The 18,750-nt window shown below is 40.5% G+C and overlaps 1 protein-coding gene across 3 annotated transcripts in view; it reads right to left on the bottom strand.

The window, feature by feature from the left end:
- Window positions 1–18,750, bottom strand: part of si:ch211-278j3.3 (E3 ubiquitin-protein ligase RNF19A) — a 22,748-nt gene continuing 3,998 nt past the window's right edge. For 2 of the 3 annotated variants that reach the window (XM_068343052.1, XM_068343053.1), the window contains exons 3-12: window positions 13,191–13,467; window positions 12,847–13,020; window positions 11,560–12,050; window positions 7,604–7,809; window positions 7,338–7,485; window positions 4,860–5,022; window positions 4,359–4,473; window positions 3,048–3,179; window positions 2,099–2,369; window positions 1–1,670 (exon numbers count right to left, since the gene is read on the bottom strand). In XM_068343052.1, the coding sequence (XP_068199153.1) occupies window positions 1,385–1,670; window positions 2,099–2,369; window positions 3,048–3,179; window positions 4,359–4,473; window positions 4,860–5,022; window positions 7,338–7,485; window positions 7,604–7,809; window positions 11,560–12,050; window positions 12,847–12,999 (1,965 nt within the window). In that variant the 5' untranslated portion in view covers window positions 13,000–13,020; window positions 13,191–13,467 and the 3' untranslated portion in view covers window positions 1–1,384. The remainder of the gene's footprint in view (window positions 1,671–2,098; window positions 2,370–3,047; window positions 3,180–4,358; window positions 4,474–4,859; window positions 5,023–7,337; window positions 7,486–7,603; window positions 7,810–11,559; window positions 12,051–12,846; window positions 13,021–13,190; window positions 13,468–18,750) is intronic. The other variant, XM_068343051.1, reaches the window with a different exon arrangement.

The raw sequence follows: 18,750 nt of genomic DNA on the forward strand, positions 1-18,750 counted from the left end.
TTCATGGTGAAATCTTTATTTAATTTCTCTCCAAAATGCAGCACAGGTTATCATGTCACATCTGACTTTCATATCTCACAAATATTTCACACTCAGGAAGATAAGCAGAGCATGTATAGTCGTTTATTTCTTGTAAATCGCCTTGAAGGGGTTATTAGAGTTAAGCCTGAGGTGGCATGCTGATGTTGTAATTCCGATGCTCTGTGATCATATGAGAGGATCTTTAGTTTATAGTTAATGCTATATTTAGATTTGCAATTACACTTCGCTGCTGTCCGTGTGGGTATATGACTGTGTGTGGAAGCGTGAACCTACTTGTGTATGTTCATTTGTTGTCCTGGATACACGGCAAGTAATAGAATCATGCACCGACTTTTAAATTCAAGAATGTTCAGAAAACGACCACAGTGTTGTTGCCCTCTTGTCGTCAGTAGTGCACATTATGAGCATTTTCACAAACTGAAGCAATTCAAGTCAAAACGCTGTGATAAAATAATACAAAATGATATTGCTTCTTGTTTGTTTCAATAAAAAGATATTTATGAGCCCTCCTGTAAATCCCGTCACTCTCATAATGTCACAGAGCCCTTTTTTTTTTTTTTACTCCGCTTGACTTACAGGCTTTAACAGTCTTCAGGTTTCATTTTTAACCTGATCTGTTTCAGAGAAAAAAGTAAATGAACAGTGAAACATGCATCTTCTTGTTTAAGGTTGCCTAATTCATGTGGGAACACTGACTATTAAAATCTTTCAAATGTATAAAATCATCCCTAACGTCTTGCAACTTGGTTTGAGAGGTACCTTATATTTAATCGGTGACACAGCACTGAGATTCTGTACCTTCCACTACACAAATCATGCTTGCGATCTCTTTATATGGAAAGAGACGGAGGCGAGGGTTGCTAAAAAATAGAATGAGTGGACAGACAAATAGCAGACTTCAGGGAATAGATTCATCATAGAGGGGAGAAAGGTAAGACATGATAGAAAAAACAGACTGAACTAGTCAGCTAACATGCTCTAAGTCACTTCTGTTTTAGATTAATTGATGGATGCTATCTTGTCTGCATCGCAGTTTCATCCCCTCCAATTTTTTTTAATTTTTTATCATAGTCTCATGCTGTTCATCTCAAGCACACACTCTCACACACTTTTCATTCTACTCTCTCGAAACCTGGATCTTTTTTTTTGTTTTGTTTTTTCTCGAGGCTGGAGCAACAAGGCAACTGGTGGGAGGAGGGGGGGGGGGGGTGTGTGTGCCAGGAGGTGGCCTTGGACAACAGTTTTCAGGTCAGTCTGAAGACGCATCAGCTCATGGGTTTTTTATCTTTTCCATAAAACCTCACTACCCTTGAAGCAAGTATAAAGACAGCTTTGGGGAACCTCATACACTGTCTATTTCAAAGACTGGGTAAACTGTCTCTTCATATTCTCCTGCATCCCCTCCTGGTTTCTCTCTTCCTTCTTGCTCCTCTTCCTCTCCTTCCTCTCCCTCCTCCGGACTTTCTTCCAGTTGTGAGGCACACAGGTAGTCTTGGAATGGGAACTTGGAGTGTCCAAAGGACTCCACTGACATGCTTCGGCTTGAGAGGATGCTACTTAGGCTGGACTGGCGGGCGCCTCTGGGATGGGTTTCAATTTCCACACGTACCTCAATATTGGTTCCTTCCCTGTGGTGACAGCACAAATGCAACAGTAAATCAATATAATGTTGTTTTGCAATGAAAACATGACTTGTGTCTATGCTGTTCCTGCAGCCCTGTTTACAGTTCAATGCTAAAACCTTCAAACTTGCAATCCAAAAACACTAATGCTTAGTAACACTAATGCATTTTGGCTGATCGTGTAACCATGGCAACATTAACTAATTTGCATTAAACATAATACACCAAGAAGCAGATCGGACTGTCTTTAATTTTGCTTATGTTGGTCAAAAACAAAGAAAAAAAAAGCAAAAACTTTGACTGAAAGGTGCTGGTAAATGAAAAGGTGAAGGTTCATTACAGTTACTACAAATCATCGTGGGGGGGTGGGGGTGTTGTATCTCACCTAAAAACCTAGATGGTTATAAACATGAAAGAGAACAAGTTACATTCACCTCAAGGGAAGCGCTTGTGTGCCGTCGAGCTTGAGTTTAGGCACAATAAACACCTCACAGTCTGCTTGGCCGTCCTGCTGGGTGTATCCGTGGTGTTTTGTGGCTTCATCCAATTCCTCATAGCTATCTAGCTCTGGGGGTGTGGTGCTTGCAGTGGGGAGGACACCCACTTCCTGTACACTGACTCTAACTTCCTGGACGCTGGTGTCGCTGAGAGATGGGTTGGTCTGACCTGTCCAGTGGTCGCTGACTACATGAGAGAATAGAAGATCTATAAGAGAAGTTGAAACTTCATCAGAACAGAACGCGTCCTGTGGCAAAGATTACAACACACAAAGTACTTAAGTACACTTACATAAGAGTCCTTAGCCTGAGTGAACAATAGAGGAGAATGATTAGCTTTGTGTTTTAGCATATGTGCCTCATTCAATGAGTGGTGGGTGTATTTTTGTGTTTTTGTAAGATTTCATGACAAGATTTTAGCAGCATTTTCAGTACAGTATTTTTTGCACTATAAGTTGCACCTAAAAGCCTTTAATTTTCTCTAAAATCCACACTGCTCCTTATAATCCAGTGTGCTTTATATATGAAAAAAGGGTTTGAAAATATGCCATTCATTGAAGGTGCGCCTTATAGTCCACTGCGCCTTATAATACGAAAAATACTGTAGTTGTGTCCCTTGAGCCAGGGAAGAGCACAGAGACATGGACAACTCATGATGTTCCCTCATTCTGTACTACTGAATAAAAATCATTATCTGGGTTTGGATGGTTTCAATAGAAATTGAAGGGGAGGGATGGAGCTCTGGATGACAGTACACTGACCGATAGTGGCAGAGACCTGGAATGGGACTCATGGCTAATGAGCTATTGCAGTTATACTGATGTTCCCTCCTTAAAACCTGGCAAGAAAACAAATGAGCGACTATTTCTTGAATTTTTGTACTCACAGCTTGCTAGATCCTCGAGTTGGATTTTGTGTGTTTCCGGGGGCTCGCTCTGCGGTCGACACCATCCATTCCTACAGAGCGACATAGGCACCACCCCGTAGACGTACGTCAGCATTAACGGCACACCCACACCTGCAGGAAAACACAAAATAATGAAAAACATTTCCTAACGTTTATCATCCCTCGTCTGGAGCTGGATCCAAAATATCATTTAATCCTGATTTTTAACCCCAGCTACGAGTTAGCTTCCAACATTACTGGATTCCAAGTTTCCCATAATGCAACAGCGAACCCTCTTTTGACAAGCCTGATCATTCTTGGGCATATTTCAAACTCCCAGTGTAATAATCCTCAAATCTTTAGTCTCTGAGCATCAAGCCAAGTTAGATTACCTTGAATAATTCACACTGTAAACCCTCCAGATGTTTGATGATTTTATTTGTAAGTATGATCCAACACAAACATCAGGGGGGAGCGACGTCTTCACTTGGACCTGGACACAGTGTGATCTATACAAATACGCCCTGATGTTATACTATGGAGATCTCTTGATCTCTACTAATATCTTCTTTCAGGAACCTGTTTTACTTACCTTCATATTAAACCGAGTTACCAATGTAACAGTAAAAATCTAATCGAATTTAAAAAGTTTGATTTCTGCCCACTCTCCTCCGTAAGCACTTTGAATAAGAGCCTGAACTGGATGAGCAGCATTGTGTGTTCTGTGATTGTGCAACCCGTGATTGAGATAGGAATTTGGGAAAACAAAGCAGTGTGCCAACCAAACAAAGGGACATCATTAGCAGAGTGGGAACACTGGGACACTATTAGCTTGGCAACAGAGTGAAAACAGGGCATAAGGATAAGACTGCCATCCAAACACTTGACAGAGGAAGAGGAGCGAACACAAGAGGTTGTGTCTGAGTGAAAAACAGAGAAATGACAGGGAGCTATGACCGACAAATGAGAAAGAAGGTGATGAGAATATGATATTTTAGTGACACCACCAAACAGAAAACATATGTTGGACCATACAGCAGAATGAAGGAAGGACTGAACATCAAACATCAAATCTGTTATGTAACTGTAACAAATAGTTAGCAAATAGTTGTATTTTCCAAAATTTGCAACAGATTTCTTCGCCATACATAGTTTTACGAGCTAATGAGGATTGTGTGCATCAATCAGACCCAACATGCATCATATTTATGAGGTGTTTCTCAGCTAAACTCCATTTAAAATGTAGTTTTAGGAAAATTCTGTAAATGTTGACTCTTTGTGAAGGCAGTCATGTTGTTGTTTGTTCCTTACCCACAGTGACAGCTGCTATGACCGGTGACACAAACACTGACATCATCACCCCACTAGCCACAGTCAAGTAGTGCTTACTTCCTGAGATATTGTTTTTCTTACAGCGACCGTGGACCTGGAACATAATAAATAAAACATAAATGAGATGATAAAAACGTAATTTGTCCCATGTTCAGTAGTTGTTCCTATTGCAACTGTTGATTCGTGTGTCCCAATCTCAGATGTCTAACACACGATGACAAGACAGACGAAAATATGCAAACATGAGGATTATAAAGCACATGTTTTTAAATACTTTCAGATGTATTGGTTTTCAATTCACTGGACATAACTTTCATAGCTGATCATGTATAAAATGAAGGAAATTTTAGATAACAACTTTAAAAAAAAGAAGCATTTTGCATATCTTAGTCTGCAGACTCAGCTGACAAACACACAATCAAACAATTAGAAAGTAAGTACATGTTTTCAAATCAGTTATTATTACTGGCTGTTTCATACCTTGCGGCCCATGTAGATTGGTATGCCAACAATAATGACTGGGATGGCAATGCCTGCTATAAGGGAAATGACCACCGGTGCTCCGAGCAACATGCCCACCTGCCACAGGACTTTACGTGTTTGAGACCATGGCTTCTTCCCCCAGAACGTACAACCTGAGGGACTGAGACACACAGGACAACATTTCTAACGATATTTTTAGCTGGTTTAATCCAGACTTATATGTCTTGAACTTCTTGTTAAATTGAAACATTCAAGATAAATCCTAACTCTTATACCGAGTTCCAGGCTTTCCTTAGAGCAAAATCGTGACTTTGAATTTTTCTTTTTTTAAAAATATCCTGACATTGCTATTGAGTGAGTTGACAGGATAATTTTTCTTGTTCTTGTAAACCCCATAACACCTAGATGCATCATCTGGTCATATTATGATCAAATACCCCATAAAGTGATTCAATTCTCATGATCCTTAGAAATGTTGGCCTGACAAACTAAAACGATGAACCCAGTAAGATATACTTATAAAGAGACTAAAAACCAAAACCATCAACCCAGTTAAGTCTGAATTCCCAATTTCATCAAAAACCAAAGTAAAAAAAAAAAACAAAAAAAAAACAAGTTCATTGCACACTTGTATAATTTTTATCGCAGCTTTCCATAATGTGAGCCAATGCCACCAGATGCCTGTAAACACTCCCAAAATCATCTGGACATGCTCCTGATGGTGTCCAGTGTTTCCCAACCTCTGTGCATGAGCGAGCGTCACGTGTGCCACGGGAAATAATCCAATTTCATTAATTGATGTAAAAAAACACAATTGTTAAGTGTCTGTGCTGTAATGTAATGACACATGGCAATGGTGTTTTTGTTAGACCGACTGATCAAAATCGGATTATTTCCCGCAGCACAGCTGATGTTCTGTCTCAAGATTAGACAAGAATCAGTCGGCAATGACAACTAGAGAGCAACTGTCTGGGAAAAAAAATCTCTCTTTGGACGTTGTGTTGCTTTTGCCTCTGCATTGCACCAGTTGTCACTTTCATTTGTACCAAAGCAGGACAAATTGACTGACAACACCTTGTGCTTCCTAAATGGACAAGGAAATGGCTTAATGGGCTTGTTGTTATGCTGTGATGATTAAGTGACCTCCTATTGTTTTCGAGCAGTTTTATTTCCTGACAAACCAGCAAAGTATTGAGCTCAGAGAACTTCTGTGCCGAAACATGTGACATAAAAAAACCCACTGATTTGACAACGTGGCAGCGTTAACCATCTGTTTCTTTGTAGTCACTGAAACATGAAACTGGATGATGTCATCAAGCTTTGTCCTGTCCCCTTCAATTACATTCGTCCGTGGTTAACATTCACCAAAACAATGTTCTCATATGCATGCGATGGATTTCTCAAGAGTCCATTCTTTGTCTCTTGATATGACACCATGTAAAGTTCCTCGGCATGCTTTTTTAATCTAGTATAAGCCTTCACTGTAATGGCGCAACTCTAACATCCACTTGAGTTACGGTGACATATTAAGGTTGTGCTCTGCTGCTATGACCCGACCAATCGATCGTCAGCAGGACGATTCGCTGTTGTCAGTAATGTGAAACACAGACAGGAAGTTGTAAAAACGACAATGTGGCTCATGTAGAACTCTGGCTCTAATCCAGTAGATGCATCAGACCAACAAAACCTATTATATCCATGACAAATATAAAAAGAATTCATGTATACACACATGTAAATCTGTAGTTATAAAATGAGCCTTAGATGGTGAAAATATTGAATTTAAAAATGTCATGTGTCGTGATAATGTCACTATGAATTTGACTAAGTCAGTTTGACATAGTTTTGTAGCTTGAGGGACATATTCTGGCGGGTGGAAATATGTAGTGTAGGTGGATCGAGCTGATTTACTGATGACTAGTCAGCACTGACTCCCTTCCACCAATGGAAAAATCAATGCAAGCCTGGACAAACAGTTGAAAGCAGAGCAGCCTCTCAAGCAAAGATATTCATGTCCAGCTTTGTGACATGGGCCAGCTTTCATCTATTTTTTTTAAGCCAGCAGGCAGAAGAGAAGTGTAACTATTGATTTCAGTGAAGAAAGTTATTCAGAAATAATAATATAATCAACAACAAAATAAATAATAAATAAAACAATGAACAATTTAAAACAATAAATGAAAAATCTACACCCTGCTGCAATTTGTATTCCTGTGACTTATTTTCCATACATTTGTTCCAAATACCAAGATAGTTCATTGGAGACCTTCTCCTGGGAAGTAACCATCATGAGTTAATTAATTTTCCTTGCAAGATTGCGGGAACAAAAAACTACCCAGCTTGGTGATGTTGATATCCAGTCATGTGTGATTCCCCAAGAGTCAACATGTAAGGAAATGACATCATTATCCTCATAAAAAGTGTTGGTAATTTTTAGCAATGCTTTTTTATTAATGAAGAGATAAGTAAACGTACCTGAGGTAGTGCACGTCAGTGATCTCCTGCATACACAGCCAGCAGAACTGGCAGGCACACACAGTGCAGTTCATGCGGTTACAGCTGCCATCATTGGTCTTCATGATGTAGGCGCCGCAGCGGGGGCACGCTTTGATCTCCTCTGCATCTTCAGCCATGGAGTCAATGCGTTAGGGGTGACCACATGTTTTTGCAATATTCATTTAACACTTGTGACGTGGATCCTAGTCTCCTGCAGAGAAGTGGCTGCGGCTGTTGGGGCTCACCTCCTCCGGGTTCTTCATTGAAGACATACAGGGCAGAGGCCTCGTTGCCGCCCGACGTGTGGCGAGCTCGCTGGCGCCGGGCCTGGTCACAGGTCTGGTTGGGATGCCACAACTGCCGACAGTGGTAGCAGAATTCTGTGTCACAACCGTCTCGCCCACAGCTCAGCTTGGGACACTCCGCACAGCCGTAAGCTATCACAGCATAGCTGAGAAGATAAAAATAAAAACTGATGGTAAAACATGACAAAATGACATCATTAACAAGTCACATGATCTCTAAATGGAAATTATTTGTTGTTAAAACCAGGAGCGCTCTCTGTCAACTATTTCCTCTGGTTGATTGGCTGGAGTGTCTGGAAAAAGCTGCAGTAAAAACATCATCAGTTGTTGGATCTCCTTGTATTGATCATCCGCTCTGACTGGTGAATCACGGTGAATCTTTAATGTTCACTAACAGAACATTTACACTCAGCAAATCACACGTTAAAGAGATAAGACAAGCCGTGGGACGACTTTCCAGAGGTCAACACCAGGCAGTCAGATCTTCAGCAGTCATTATGATAAGAACATGAAGCTTGATGCCTGTGAACCCAATCTCACTCCTTAGAGGGTACATTAAAAATATCCTGTGATTATTGATCAAACTAACCACGCACTGCTTTGCTGTTAAGTACTTGAAAAACTCCTGCAGGCTTTTTCCCTTTGGCAGCTTCAGCCTCATGTGGTTCATAGCTTTGTTTGAATGGCAGATTAAACAGATGAATCAGAGGACAATCAAACACATATAGTAGGTGTACGAGTGGAACGCTGCCCAGTTTCAGTTTCGGCCTTAAATTTAAACTGATTTTGTCTGAGGCTCAAGTCAAACGCTCTTGGCTTGGATCAGCTTATAAAGAAACACATTTCAAGGTATCAGTGAATGTCTTATCAAAGAAACCAGCAGCGAGTGCATCAGAGGTTTCAAGTATTCACATCACAATTCTATAAATTGGAGAATGGCTGGATGACACTACAATATGATGCTGCGGAATTATGTTTGTATTTAAAAGATGCACATGGAAACAAAAAGAACACATCTGCCTGTAGTTCCCAACATTTACGGATCGATGTGGTGTCAGTCAAGTCCCACAAATATCACAGTTCAACAGAAAATGAAGGAAAAGTTTTAGTGGTTTTGAATAGTCACAAGTATTCATGCATTTTATAGAAACAAAAAGAGAAATGATGAGACAGTCCAAACTGAAATCTGAAAATGAAATATTATTTCACAAAGAACCTTTAATTGGAAAATCTGAGTATTGGCAAAGACTATGTGGCATCATCAGATACCATTAGAACAAGTTCAAATACAATTTGCTCACAATCAGCATTTTACCAGCGGAAATAGTCTCCAGTACGGAAACTGAGTTTGTGTCATCTTCAATAAGGTTATGCTGGAAAGCAGCAACAGATATGTTATGGCCACATGGTTTATGTCCGTGAGTTTATCTTCTGTGGCTTCAATGATGTCGTAACAAAAAAAAACCACAAAAAAAATCGATCAGACAGCTGCAGCTCATTCAGGATGCAGCTGCTTGAATCCTCTCTGAGGCCAGGAGGGTGGATTACGTCAGTGCTCTTCTCTGATCTTTACTGACTTCCTGTCTTTCAGAGGGTCAATTTCAGAATGCTGCTGTTTTAGGAGCAGTTTAGGTCTGACCTGCGCTGCTATGAACCACAAAGACCCCTGAGGATGTCTGCTTTCTCTATTCGACATGGAGCAGCACCTGTCCACACATCTGGAGCAAACTCCAGAGGTTTTCTTGTGCATTCCATAAATCTGAAGGCACTGTTACACTTAGTTCTGTTGTTTTGTTTTTGCACCATCCTTTATAAATCTAGGTAGCTGTGGCTCAGGAGGAAGTGCAATCGTCCACTTATTTGTGGTTTGATTCCCTCATCCTGCTGTCTAGATATTAAAGTGTCCCAGAGCAACGCACTCAACAGCTGCGTGTCTAACGGCTGTTCCACTGGTGAGTGAATGTGAAAGGTCATTGCATGGTATCCTTTCCCACCATGACATGGATGTGTATGAATGTGTGTGTGTGTGTGTGTGTGTTGTGTGAATGGGTTGGTTTGTGTTGTAAAGTGAATGTTCCACCAGACTAGGAAGGCAAAAAGTCAAAAGTCCCGTCTTTTTAGCATTTATTCTCCCAAGAAATCTTCTAAGAGGTTTCACACATATGTACATATGAATCCAGTCAGCAGGAAGTGAGAATCACGTTAGGTGTAAACATGACGATGCTTCTTTTGTGGGTGAACACAAAAACAATTTCTCAATATTCTATGCAAAAGACATTGTGCAGAAGCGCTGCTATTTCTGCTCGACACAGAAACAGATTTTCACGTGGAAAGCTTTCTGCTGGGGAAGAATCTCTGGCAGCTTCTCATCTGAAACCACCTACAGCAGAATCATCACACACACACAAGAATAACAGAACGAAATATGCACACAGACATAAAAGTGTGGACACATGCAGAGCACACTATCTCAGAGCCAGAGTAATCTCCAGCTAAGCCCCTGCCACTAAGACCTCTAGGAATGTGTGTATGTTGGGAACACGGGAAGATACCGACTATAACTGTCAAAGACCAGTTTACATAACTGGTTGAAACCTCAAAGGCTTTCACACGTCAGGGAGCTAGTTGTCCTTTATAATATCCAGTTTACTTTTTAATATTTGAAACTCTGCTGCAGATGAACCCAAACCTCTCATTTCTCTATCTGATATTTAATTCATCACAGCATCAGACAGATTAGCGCATTGATTTTCTCTCCGCTCATCCAAAACCACCGCAGTCAGACCAGTCAGCCAGTCTGACGGCTGAACGCTGGAGAGTTTGTCCTTTTGACCACAAACATTCACCAAGCACTCACATACAACATGCATGCATACAGTATGATGTGTGTGGAAAGGTGAGACATGTTTAACTCCTTCACAGTGGACAAGTACATGACTGATTGTTACTGCAATGAAACCACAGCAGCTTCGCATTAAAACATGTATTTGACAAAAATAAATTCATACTTCATTTATTCTAAGGGATGCAGAAAGATGCAGCATTGCAGAGCCAATAACTATTGGCATTCTTCTGTTAACTACTAATGCAATAAACGTTCAGTGCCTCTGCTTAAAGAATTGAATTGAAGAATGACATTCACCATAGAAAGGAGGATTGCGTCATTATTACACTGGTATCATGTTAAAATCTACAAAGTCATTTGGGTGCATCAGAATCAGAAAACCCTGTGGATTCAGGGAAATAAGGTAACTGAGTTCATCTTCTGAAGTTTTCAGATAATTTTGACTTTGACAACTTGCTCAACGCTTCTGTTTTAAGACACAAAGGCAGCAGTGAGACATCTGGGTGAGACAGCTACCAAACTGGATGTTTTACTTGAGTAAAAGTAGTAATACTACATTTTAAAGTTACTTAATATAAATAAAAGACGAAAAACAACAACGACACAAACACAGATAGGTTCAGCAGTTAAAATTTTCATTAGTAAAAGTGTTGGATTGCTAAGAACAAAATGCTAAGAACATCATCACTGTTTTTGTTACCTTCGTGCATTTTTCATTTAACTGCTGCAGCTTCTGAAGGTAAGAGCTAAGAACTCTGTATTTCTAGGTGGGCTCATTCATAATAATACATAATAGTTTCTTTATTTGTTTTTGAATCGATAATCTGACTGTTTAAAGAAAGTTACTGACAATTACTTTAAAATATAGTGGAATATACAGCAGCATAAAATATAAATACTCACAAAAAATACATTTACTTAAAAACAACCCAGCGTGTGATGTATAGACGCATAAATATACAAATCCTTTGCATTATAGCCTTTGAGGATACGCTTTATCAACAGGTGTTTATTCATATTCACAGTTTTAAAACGGCGATCTGACCCTCACCTGCAGTCGGGTGCGGGACACCAACGAGTATCTGGATCAGCAGCCAAGAAGCGTCTCAGCTGGTACTCCTCAAACCGCTCCAGCAGCGCCCTGTCGTCCAGGATGGCACGAACGTCCAGCGGCGCCAGCGTCTCGGGGCACTGCGGACAGGCGATGCTCACCCGGCTCTCCGAGATCTCGATGCGGAGGTACTGGCGGAGGCAGTCGGAGCACGTCCGGTGGGAACAGGAGGTGAGTCGGGGGAAGTGGCATCGCGGCTGACTGAGCAGGCACAGCGGACACTCCTCCAGGTGTTCCTCCAGGAGCTGCTCCTGGCTGGACGAGGACAGGGACAAGACGCCGGTGGAGCCACTACTGACCCCACCCACGCATTCTGCAGTGGCAGCGCCATCCACCGCCGCCTCGGCCGCTCCTGCTGGTCCTCCTTTTTCTCCTCTTTCTCCTCCAAAAGCTCTTGATTCTCCAGCCTCTTCTGTTGTTAGGCTGAGGTCCTGTGAACAATTACAGAACCACTGATTTACCAAATCCAGTAGAGTATTTGTGTGTTTAATTTTACAATCAAATGAAAGTAGATATCGGTTCAGGATAGCATGCATTCAGGTGGTTACTTCTTATATTTAGTGTAGTTGGTTTCTTGGCAACCCAATTTCTCTATATTCCCAATTAATTAAATAAACACTCTAATGGATTTGGGCTGTAACAGAATGGGAGAGGGAGGAAGCAAGCAGAGGCAAATACAAGTTAATGATCTACAGCTTCTCCTTAGCTTCTTCCAACACAATCAATTGTTTGAGTTTGGCAACAAGACTAAAATATATTCTAACAATCTCTCTAATGCTGATAAAACATAAAAGAGTTATGTTAGGGTTTTATTACATGCAGGGAGACTGATTTACAATTCATCAGAAATCACAAAAACTCCTCAAAAACTTCAACATGCAGTCATTTAAACATTTTGCATAACAAAACTTATGAGCAGTTTTTAACCTGTTTCTGGTTTGAGAGAGAAAATATAGAAATAGACCCTGAAACATCCCTAAATTGAATAACTAAATAATAATAATAATAATAATAATAATAATAATAATAATAATAATAATAATAATAATAATAATAATAATAATAATAATAATAATAATAATAATAATAATAATAGAGTGAAATATATTTAAGTCTATTTATATTAAAATAAAAAGTAGAAAAGTCTGCAAATAAAACAAGAAGACAAAACAAAACCAGGAGACAAGATGTTGCCGGATAAATTCAGCAGTGACTCTTCGGTCTCACCTGCTCTGGGTTCTCGCTTGGGGTCAGGGTGATGGCCACCTCCTCTTTGGGCCAGGCTTCCAGGGGCCTCTCGGATTTCGGCTCCGATTTGGGTTTTCTGCTGAAGAAGTTGAGGAAGCTCAGGGGCCCCGTCTGCTGCTTGGGTCTCTTCATGGTCTGGGACTGGAGCAGCAGCTGAGGAGGGCAGGCCAACGACCATGAGCAGGGTGAACTAGTGTGTGTGTGTGTGTGTGTGTGTGTGTGTGTGTGTGTGTGTGTGTGTGTGTGTGTGCGTGCGTGCGTGCGTGCGTGCGTGCGTGCGTGCGTGTGTGTGTGTGTGTGGCGGGGGGTCGGTGAGCTCTCACAGCTCAGAGTCTGGGAGGAGCCTGGCGGCTGCTCTGCTGTGCGTGGGAGGAAGAGCGGGGGTGATGGAGAGGTAGAAGATGGGGAGGAGGTAATCCCTGCCGGAGGGGAGCATCAGCAGTTGGAAGCTTTTCTGTGGCTTGGTCATGTGATCTGCCTCTTCTTCTCTCCAGTCGTGTTTGGCTCCTCGTCCCCCTCCACCTCCACTTCAGCTCCTTCAGGCTGACCTACACGTGAACTGGCCGACTGTCCTTCATCGCGTCAGTCCTCCTCATCGGCCTGGAAGCAAACATCACAGTCATGACTAAGTGACAGTGAATCACGTATGATGGGATGCGTTCTGTCAGCAGCTGCTCCTGAATGCCTCAGATGTGATCATTTATAACAATCATTATCAACTTAAACACATATCTGTCATATTTTATTCAGCGGTAACAGTTTCACTCTATAATTTCCCAAAATACTTTGCTACAGAATCAGCAGCAGCTTGGTTCAATTCCTAATTTGCCGCTGTGCTCCCTTTGGAGCTTTCACTCTCTTCCTGATGCAGACGAACCTCTGCGTGAACCCGTGAGCATGAATATAATATGAGCTCCTTCTCCCCCAGCTGCAGATTCCAAGTTCTGTTACACAAACGTACAGACGGTGTTTCAATCTGCTCTATGATGTTTGTTTTAGCATCATCATTAGAAACCTTTAAGGATTTAACTAGAGCAAAACTGCTCCACACAACCACAACTATAAGGTGTATTTAATAGTGTTCCATAAGCAGAAACCTGTCACAAATATAACAAAACTAAAAACACACTCAGAGGTTTTGATGCTTGTGACCCAGCCTGGCCCCCAGCCTTCAATGTTGGTAATAAGGTCGACAGAAAGGGCAGAGAGATGAGAGTTGTGAATGATTTGAGAGGACCGGGGGAAATGGCGGGTGAGTTTGGTGGGGGGGGGGGGTGAGGCAGAAAGCTCATTCTGTCTCCAACAGGGAGAAACCAGCTTTCATAATCAGGCCTAAAGCATGTTTACAGACTGTCACTATGTCAGATCACACCACAGGACATGCTATAAAATATAGTTTATAGATGGTCATCAGTTATTTTTTTGCATCAAATCAATTGGAATGGCAAGAGGCAGAGAAAAGCTACAGCAGCTATACACTTCATCATTCTCTTAACATGCAGAGAAAGAGCAAAGATGCTCAAAGCATAGCTGTGCAAGTAAAGCATTACTTAAATACTCCAAAAATTCCATTTTCCATAAAGTTCTGTGCCCCCCTGCAGGGATGCAATGCCTCGTCTACCTTCTGACATGGAGACACAACTTTGAGCAATATTTATACTCCTGTATAAGAGCGACATGAACAGTAGCTCTTCTTACTGCAGCACATCATTATATAAGGTAATTGAAGACTAAAGAAAAAAATATTTTTACTCTTTGAGAAGCTGGCATCAAAAACAGATGATTATTGTTGATATTTTAGATGCAGCTATAGAAATACCTCATCTCTGCATTTTACTGACATACGTTTTGGTGAACACACCGCAAAAAGATATACAAAGCATGTCGAAAACAGCTGTTTAAGTCTACAATTTGTCTTCTGATAAGCATTTATGAACATTTCAGTGATTTATCTTCTGTTTGGGATATCTCGATGGAAGTGCACAAACGAAAAGAAAGTGAACAGATTAAATGTTTTAATCAGCACAAGATCAGATGACGTGCTTGCAAACCAAGACACAGTCTTGAGAGTTTTTGAGTACTTTACCTGAGCATTCAGTCTCCTAACATTTTAACACAAATGTTCTGGTCTTTGCACTCCTTACATTTTCAAAACAGCCTTGTTACTTCCCTGACACCAAGACTGATTTCAAACCAAACAGCAGTGACAATAATATGTCAAAAAGACATTGATTTGTGTAACCATCAACCGACCAAGACCACACAGGAAAATGTACACAACGACGGAACAAACAAAAAATGAGGAAAATGTCTGATGTCAAAGTTTAACCTGACCTTGTTTTTCTCTTTTTGTGTTGTGTTTAATGTTCATTAACGCTGAAAACATCCTTTCCCAGTGAATGGTGGTTCAATGAACTTATATTTTCAATACTGTAATTAACATTATGTTAATATAATAAAATAAAATGAGATTCTCTTTGGCTTGTATAGAAGTCCTTCAAAGGGTAACTACTGTATTTTATTATTTGCGTATAAAATGCTGAACGATTAGCCTGGGCTTTTTCACTTTTACTGAAACAGAATCAGTACTAAACTGTACTTTTATCTGAGTGAAGAATGAGTTTGATTTTGAAGGCAAATGTATCAGTTGAATAGAAAATAAGACTCATTGAGACTCATTGAGACTCACTGAATCCTTTTCCCTGTCTGTCTGAAACAGAATACCTGTATGTCACAAACTGGGATTCTTCTGACTCTTATAAGATCAGTGTTTGAGGCTTTGAAAGGATGACGTCAGAGGTTTTACTTTGCAGATCACCATCAGCCACAAACATTTGGTGCACAACTCACTTCAAAGAATGATAGGTCTTTCCACTGCAGTGATGTTTAAAATTCACAATTATGTAAATCTGAGGGGAAAAAAGAAGAAGACGATTTTGGATGCAAAATTATTTTAAAAATTTAAAAATCCTAGCAATATTTTGAAAGACCTCAGACACTTGTAATTTCACTTTGACCAAATGAGGATTATTTGCATCTTCTTCCCAGTAGTTGTTTTGTGCACTGGATCTTCTCGTCTCCACATCTATTGGGGATGCAATCTCGGCCCAAACGTAGGATCCAAAGCACCGACCTCTGCAATGAATGCGTCACTGCGCTGCTGCTTATTTATAGGACTGATTCCCACGTTGAAAACTTCAAAAGATGTAATGTAGGAAGAACTGAACATGCTTGTGCAAATCGAGACATAGTCTTGAAGAGTTTTTAAATGAATGCTCACTGGGCTCCAGCCAGGCTTTAGATTGCTGCTCTGACAGGACATGAGAACCATTAGGCTGCCCAGTTCACCGCCTCACATTGTAGAGAAGGTGTTACAGTTCTCCATTCTTTACGTCTATTTTTGATGTTTCCGTACAAATAAAAGTTAAAGACATTCCAAAAACATTGGAAACAGCGTTATAATTCATATTTCATATTTCGTCATGCTTTGGCACCAACATCCGGCTCTGATTCGTACACAGCTGCCAGATTTGATGAGGATTTGTGGGATCAGACAGACTAAGAATCAGCTCCATTTAGTTGAAGCTTCGTGGTTTGGACTCCAATGCGGTCCTCAGACTCATCCCATCTCAGACCTACCTATACCTACAGACACATACCTACAGACTTGTGTTACATCCCGCAAAGCGGTGATGTATTGTAATTGTCAGTGTTTGTGTGTTCGTTCGTTCGTCCGTCCGTCCACCAAATATCTTCACAACCGTTGCAGATACAAAGATGAAAGTAAAACACATTACTCGCAAATGGGATGAAAATGAGATGATGGCCTTGACCTAAAAAAAACTAGGTCAAGGTCAAATTTCATTTTTTGTACTCATCGCAGATTTTTGGAAGGCAGTCACATGATACCACGCATTCAATTGGCTGACAGCATCCGGAAGTGCGCTACGTTCTGTGAGTCTCGGACTTCCATGAGACATCAAAGTGCTTTAAACAGTCGATAAGAGTGTAGGAAAAGGTAATACAGATAGAAGGTGGTTTAATATCAGTATGGGGAGGGTTCATAAACGTTTCATTTACCATAAATGATGAGATAAATCATTTTTTGCTCTAAGTCAGGGTAAAATGTTGAATTCAGGGGTGTCGCGGGATGCTGCAGTCTCTGACTGCCTTGTTATTACAAGGCTGTTCCTTGTTATGCTCTGCTAACTGGGTTTCTTCCTTTTGCTTTTAATTCACACACTCTTTGTTAGTTCTCTCCTTTGAGACGGTCTGATTGTTATTGTCTCCACCATCCTGTTACTACCTGTTGCCCAGCTCCTCTCCTTACCCCTGTGTATACTGCATGTACCCTGTGTTGTTGCACCAATGAGACAATGGTGCTGGTGATGCTGTCATGCTTAAATGATGGAAGATCTTGAAGGAAAAAACCTGAGTTTGTTTGCAATGAAAATACACTCTTATTATGTATTTTATAATACGCAAATTGGTAACAGTAAATAACTCCTTAAAAACTAAAGAAAATGCAGCATTTTAAGATGGAACATTCTCTGGTGTGACGTGTGTCATGAAACATTCTTTCACTTTTTACTGCTGTGAGGTAAAAGGCAGACCTTCCTCTTGTGCTTCAGAAGTTGTAAACTGTTGAATATTTCTTAAATTCAGATACTCTAGTAAAAATAAAAAATGAACAACATTCCAAACTAAATTATTTTCCATTATAATGAGAAAAAAGCAGAGTCCCAAATTGAAGAGGCTTAAGCTGGTGTGTATGAAACATTTCTGCCTGATAAATGATGGTTACAGGTTATGTCTGCTACTGGCAGCTAAACAGTAAGCACAGAAAAAAGATTTGAACTTATGATCTCAGTGTTAACATCCTGATTTCAAACCCATGAATATTGTTCTGAAAAATGTGCAACACAAGGTGTGAAAATATCTCTTGATTATCATATTTAAATGATTCTGTTGCACAGACTTTATGTACCTTTAAATATATTAAACAATGACATAATGGGTAGTAAGATACGTACGAGTCCTGCTGGCTTCAACAAGTTCCATTAAAGGGCTCGGGGGATGACGCCGATAACAACATAAAGGACGGAAACAGATGCTGCTCAGAGAGAGAGGGTGTACACCCTCAGTTTGCAACTTAATGGTTTTATTTGTGCGTGTGTGTGTGTGTGTGTGTGTGTGTATGTGCATGGTGCACGGTGCAATGCGCCTGAGGCCAAAGACACAAAGATTTGACCTCCCCTCATTCCTCTAAAGGATGCTGGTACTCTTTTGTCTCACTTGCTTTCCACACAACTCTTGGCCAAAGAGGATGAACATTCCAGAAGCGCAAACTGTATGAGAATTTACATTATAAAAGCATCTCAAGGATAACAGAGAAATAAAAGATAGACACTAAATCTGTCTCAGATAGACCTTTTCAAACTTAATTCTGACACGATTTTTTTCAGAACTTATGTGGAACATCCAATCTAAATACCAGATGTAATGTTCTTCGAACAACCAATGCAAATAGATTGACATATAATAACATTATAAATAAAGTTTAAGTAATTGGTAAGGAAAACAAATGGTCCTTCTAAGAATTTAATAGCCTGTGGGAGAACTATGACCCAATCTGGGTGTGTTAAAAAACTGCACTTAAAACATACTAAAAAATGTATCGTTATCATTTGATCTAACCTGTTCATGCACCTCCTGACTGACCAACAATTATGCAAAACAGAGCATGCAACCACACCCCTCGGTGTTAATGCACAGCAACAAACCTTCATTTCTCATTTATTTCCAACAGATCCCTTGGCAAAGGCTGTCGTTGGGCATCATTCCATATTACACAAAGGTTTTGGCCGGAGCCTTGTTTTCGTA

The sequence above is a fragment of the Antennarius striatus genome, chromosome 19 (assembly GCF_040054535.1).
Source record: "Antennarius striatus isolate MH-2024 chromosome 19, ASM4005453v1, whole genome shotgun sequence".
Taxonomy (NCBI): Eukaryota; Metazoa; Chordata; class Actinopteri; order Lophiiformes; family Antennariidae; genus Antennarius; species Antennarius striatus.